At 30.6% G+C, this 6,000-nt stretch overlaps 1 protein-coding gene across 5 annotated transcripts in view; it reads left to right on the forward strand.

Annotated features, from left to right (window-relative positions):
* Positions 1-5,139, forward strand: part of LOC132716731 (uncharacterized) — a 115,569-nt gene extending 110,430 nt beyond the window's left edge. For all 5 annotated transcript variants that reach the window (XM_060700051.1, XM_060700053.1, XM_060700052.1 and 2 more), the window contains 2 exons: positions 262-402; positions 2,571-5,139. In XM_060700051.1, the coding sequence (XP_060556034.1) occupies positions 262-402; positions 2,571-2,642 (213 nt within the window). In that variant the 3' untranslated portion in view covers positions 2,643-5,139. The remainder of the gene's footprint in view (positions 1-261; positions 403-2,570) is intronic.
* The last annotated feature ends 861 nt before the right edge of the window (positions 5,140-6,000 follow it).

Genomic DNA, 6,000 nt, shown 5'->3' on the forward strand with positions numbered 1-6,000 from the left:
ATACACAGGAGTGTATGACAATTAAAGAACTTTTTGAGGGACCGGTAGGGGACTACTGTATTGCCCGCAATACTATCAAATGCTTGTTTATATCTGTCATTGATAATATGATATATTGTTCCTTTGAATGATTATATATATTGTTAGCTTGTATGTTTCAAAGAAAAAGTCAAGTTGTTAAAATTGCTGTGCTGTTGTTGTCATTGTCCTCGTGCAGTTTAAGGGTAGAATTATATATATATATGTATATATATATTACAGATATGTAGTTTACTGCGAGGTGGTATAGCCGAGCGTGGTGGGGTACGTGTTGGACATCGAATCATTGAGATCAACAATCAAAGTGTTGTTGCAGTTCAACATGAAAAAATTGTCTCCTTACTGGCAAACTCAGTTGGTGAAGTAAGTGAATATATAAGTCAAGTCTTATACCTGCTGAATTTTATACTCGACTTGCCTTTGAATTGAATTTTAATTGTCTATTCTTACCAATGTAGGCTAATTCAATATCAAAATACTGTATTTATTTTGTTGAAGGACTTTTTTTTGGCATGTGTTAACCCTTTCTAGATTTTGGATACTATGTATGTTTTGAATCTATATTAAATTTCCCAAATTTTTGTACTTAAGGAATTTGAAAGGAAAGACCTTCGTCAGTCTTAACCAATTTTGTAGCTCATGACATATTTTAAACATCAAGGTCACCATCTCTTAGTGCTATTGCTCCAGGAAAAAGAAATACCAGTCTTTTCATTTCAGGAGTCTTAAACTTCTACTGTTGACTGATCAAATTCTAATATTTTGATATTTGAATCCCTTAAATTTATCGGAGGGCAACTGCATATAAAAGCAGGTCAAGTGCATTACATAATGCAGGAGAATAAAGATTACAAAAACAAGCTATGTTCCTGAAGGAATTGTTCTTGTTGACATTTACAAACCTAAAGTTACATAAGTCATTTAATGTTTCCATAGCAATAAAAACCTCGTAACACAGCAGTTCTACAGACAACCTCCCTAACATATGTGAAATCATCTCAAATGTCAACCTGTTACTAATTGCTGATAACAATTAGAGTCAGTTTAGTTTCTCATATAATTCATCATTAATTTGCTTCTAGTAAGTGTGGTGACATATTAAAATATTGGTCTATATGACTTTTATTATGATTGTCTGTTTGAAGAATCTTGTCAATTTTAGGCTCACCTGAGCACATCTTTATTTCATGGATGAGCTATAACGATAAGTCACTTAATTGCCTGGTGCCTGTGGCATTGAACATGAAAGGAGGTCAGAAAGTCGGTAACCAGGTCAAATCAAGGGAAAACTTCTGTAATATTCTAGACTTGTAAATCAATTGATAATTGATTGTTTCAGTTATTGACATACATCAAAGAAAAATCTTGAATGCTCTCATTCAAATTAGCTTGAGATTAAAGGTAGACTAGTAAAAACAATTTTTTTGCTCAACAATGTATAAAGGAGTCTTTAAGGTGAGCAATAAAAGGGGCAAGATGTTCCTCCTGTATGCAAGTGTTACCTTAATGCGTGACTTCAGTAACTGCATACATAAATACATAAGGGAATTCATTGTGTCTCGATGAAGAAGACATAATGTTTTAAATTCTTCTCTAAGTATCAACATGAATATAATGAAATATGAGAGCCTTTAATTTTTGCAGTATTTAACAACGAACTACAAACAATTTTAATAAGACAGTATAACAGAATGGTAATAGCCTGAAGAAGGTAATGGGATTGACATTCAATAACTTCAATGGCACCAGACATTTATTTTGTGGATAAGATGAGTGTTGAATATGACAGAATATTTATTTGTTCTGTTAAAAGTTTATGAACAGAATATCTATAATCTCTATTAAAAGTTTATCACATTTCTTAGAAGTGCTCTGAGGTGAAGTAAATATAAAAGGACATTAAGGCAAATAATTATTTCTCTTTGTCAAGTTACCCACAGACATAGGATTAGTGTTACTGTTATATTGATTTATATACAAAAGAAATGATAGCCAGGGGCAAAACTTTTGCATGCATATAAATTGCACCTAAGTAAAAAAAATAGTTAACTAGAATTTTCAAGACAAAAAATAATCAGATTCACATGAATTTGGGATTTTGAATCAGTGTAAATTCAATACTGATTTTATTGAGCAAGATGAATAAGATTTTATGATGCTTGCCTCTGGCGAGCATTATCATACTTCATTGAACAAGTTTGATGAGTTTAGTAATAAACCTACTCAAATACATCCAAAAAATTATTATTTTCACATACCCAAAATAATATTTGCTTACAGTAAAAAGAAGAAGAATCATTGTCTGATTGATGCAACATTTATAACACTTTTACTCTATGTATGAAACAAAATTTAATGACATCTTATTGCATAGTTATCACACTAGTTTTATGTTGTTTTTATTAAATTGCCTTTTATTTTACCATTATGCACCATAGTTTATGTTATAAAATTAATTCTGTTATCGTTGTGTCTTTGGTGTTATTGATTTATGAAAACATTAATATTGGATTAATATTTTTTTTTTCCAGATCCATATGAAAACAATGCCAACATCTATATTCCGACTGCTCACTGGACAAGAAACACCACATTATTTATAGTAGTAGGAATTGTTAGATATTGTCCCGTGTACCATTCAATATCTGCTCACCCTGCCATGATAAATACAATATTGCCCACCTAGAGTAAAATATAGACCCGGCACTAGATCATACATTGATACAACTGAAATCCGATTTGATGATGTGTCATACTGAAACAGTGTATGGAATAGTTTTCTACGGGGGGAACAAGGCTTCAATTCTCTTTGAATGTGAGAAATGACGTGCATTTAATAATGACACAAGCTGATGTGTTCTTCACCATGAATTATTCAATCTTGGGCGATATAGAACAGTTCATTTGAGACGGAAAACTTTGAAGATTTTCCTTTGATGGAAAAGTCAGTGTTGTCAATTCCTTAGCAGGACATTTCTTCAATCCTTGATGGTGAATTGGCATAAAATGGAAGATAGAAAGACCATTGTCATGTTTTTTGCCCTTTTTTTTATAGGATATTGCGCAATACTGTGTAACATGTCACCTGGTGGGATAATGCATCATTCCTTTTTGTTTTCCAGGCATATAAAATTGAGCATTCCAAGATAAAAAAATCTTCTCTCTTTTGATAGGGCATTTGATGACCTAAACTCGGGAAATAGAACTGTTTCAATAAAATAATAATGTTGTTTAAGACATTGTCAATATGTCATTCAATAGAACAGTTTTATTTGAGGATGATAAACATTTGAAAACACCACGGCTTTTCAGAGTACAGGCCTAAGTGACAAATTTGATAACTTAGAAATATAGGCATGGTGTTTTTACTGAAGATAAAATCATTTTCTATTTTGAAATTAAGAATTTATTAACTAGCAAGAATATCATTTTAAGAAATTTATCTTCCCACAGTAAATGTCAGCATAAAATTTATTTCCAGCAGAGGAAAAAAAACAGGTAATGAAAATGTCAAGGAAATTTTGTTATGTAATATAAGCAAATAAGGACAAATTAATAATGTTAAACATTCAGAAGGCTGTCATAATATAGGCTGTATACAATGGAGAATGCTGAACTTTTATAGACATATTGGTTAGATTTGATTTTTAGCTTGTCTGTTTTGAAGAAAAAACTTAGCTACTATCAACATGAAACTTGAAATACTTGCTTTTCATGACAAGGTGCAGTTGTTAGACAAGGGGCGTAATATTGAAAGCAATATTTTTGGAGTTATGCCCCTTTTTTAACTGGAGTTATGCCACTTTTAACTAAGAATTTTTGTCAAAATTAATTGTACTTAACTTATTAATACTGCATGCAGTTCTCTTGTTAATGACATAAAATATTAAAGAAATTTCCTATGTTCTCACATGACAGAATTTTATTTTTTAATTTCTGAAGACATATATCAGACAGTTACTGCAAGTTGCAATCAATGATATTTTAGATTGAACATTTCAAATAGTTACAGCTTACACAGTTATGCCCTTTTCATGTAGATGAAAATTGGTTGGAGAACAAATCTAGTCACTGAATACTGCCATTTTGTTCCATTCTTGTAAAACTAGGCGGGTGATAATCATGCAGAGTAAAAGGTTCAGAATGTGTTGATTAGTCTCTGAGAGATACAGGGAATTAATAGGCCAATGACACTTAATATTGTGCAAGGTCACTGTAGACATACATAATTTTTGTGTGTGTGTCAAATTTTAGGTTACAACTCTACAAAAAAAAAATTACACAGTATTGCATACATGTAACAAACAATTTTCTGTGTTGAATAAAATGATATTTCTGAACTTAACTATGTCTAGTTTTGTTACAGGATATAGTCAAGCATGAAATGATAAACTATTATAATACTAGCAGGTAATTAAGCATTAAAGTACATTCCAGATTATAATAACAAACTATGGGAGAAGTTTTGCTTCAAGGATGTCTAATAATATGATACTTTATGTGTTGTACATTATACTGAGGTCATAATGTTCATATTTGAGCTTTTATATTAAAGTATTGCTACCTTATGTCATTCACTCAGTCTAACTGACTATATATTCTTGGCTGCTTATTTCATAACCCGCTGTAATTAAAACTAAGCCTTTTCCACAGGCCTGTCTGTACATCTGTGTAGCCTGACCAGGCTCTATACTTTTGGTAACTCAGTTTTTGTATTTTCATATTGATATCCCATAAATGTCAAATGGATTCCAAAAGCAAACTGGGCAATTTCATTAAGTCCGCAGGTTAAAGGTTAAATATTGAAAGACCATAAATAATAAATAAGGCAGTTGTAAATCTACACCCAACATTTTATGTCTATAATTAAATTTATCATAGTAACGGTTAAATGACACATTCCATTGTTAGAGGGTTTAAATAGATCTGAATTTTTAGCTTAGCAATTTAATTAAATTGTGTTAAAGATCTCAGTGGATTCATATAAAGCTTATGATAATAATGCTATGGTTTTGGCTGTTTTGGATTTTGTAATATTATAAAGGATATTTTATCAATAATAGCTGTATAAGTCAAAACAATGGAGGAATCTTGTTCTCAATTAATGTGTTATTATTATATTATGGTTGTATTGGAATGAAACTATAGTCTTGTGTTTTCAATCTCGATATTGAATTAATTCTTCTTCTTTTTTAACCAGTCTACAAAGTAAGCATTATATTTGTTCATTTCTGTCAAATTTGAAATTGATCATTGTTAATGGCTGAGGCTGGTTCCCCTTTTTTATGCATTTTTTTTCTTGACTTTATGCTTATATATTGGCTCCCTGTCATATATTCAGCCCATATAGACCATATAGATGCTTTTCATATAGCATTTTACTTGGCCACCTTTTCAATAAATTATATGCTTAATATGGATAAAAATCTCTCACAATTATAACATTGTTATAGATAAGCTGTTAAATTCTTTTAGATAATAGTTCTATAATAATGTTTATCTTCATGTAAGTGAAATAATTTGACAATTCAACTTAATCAACTGTTTACATTGTTTTTTACTCCTGAGCAGACATTGAAGTATTGGTTAAAATAAGTGGTGCATTTTCTTTGTTTGAATAACTAATTGTTCATGAACAATGTTTAAGGTAATCAGTGCAAGTTGTGATTATAACAAGAAACACTGATATTGTCTTATTCAACTTGATTGTGTTTTAAAATGAAACATGTTTTTGAGGGAATACAAGATAAAAAGAAATCAGGTTTTGATAAATTATCTAGTCATTGTTACTGTACTGAATATAGAAATATTCAGTCTGAATTTTATTTAGCATGAGATTGTGATTAATCTCACTACAACAGGAGAGGACTTGAGCAGTTCTTGGCATTATCTATTATTTCACATGATCTGCCAATGTGCTAAAATTGATAAATTTGTAAATGTTCCATAAATTGAGAAAAA

The sequence above is a fragment of the Ruditapes philippinarum genome, unplaced genomic scaffold (genome assembly GCF_026571515.1).
Source record: "Ruditapes philippinarum isolate M1 unplaced genomic scaffold, ASM2657151v2 ctg193_1_1_1_1, whole genome shotgun sequence".
Taxonomy (NCBI): Eukaryota; Metazoa; Mollusca; class Bivalvia; order Venerida; family Veneridae; genus Ruditapes; species Ruditapes philippinarum.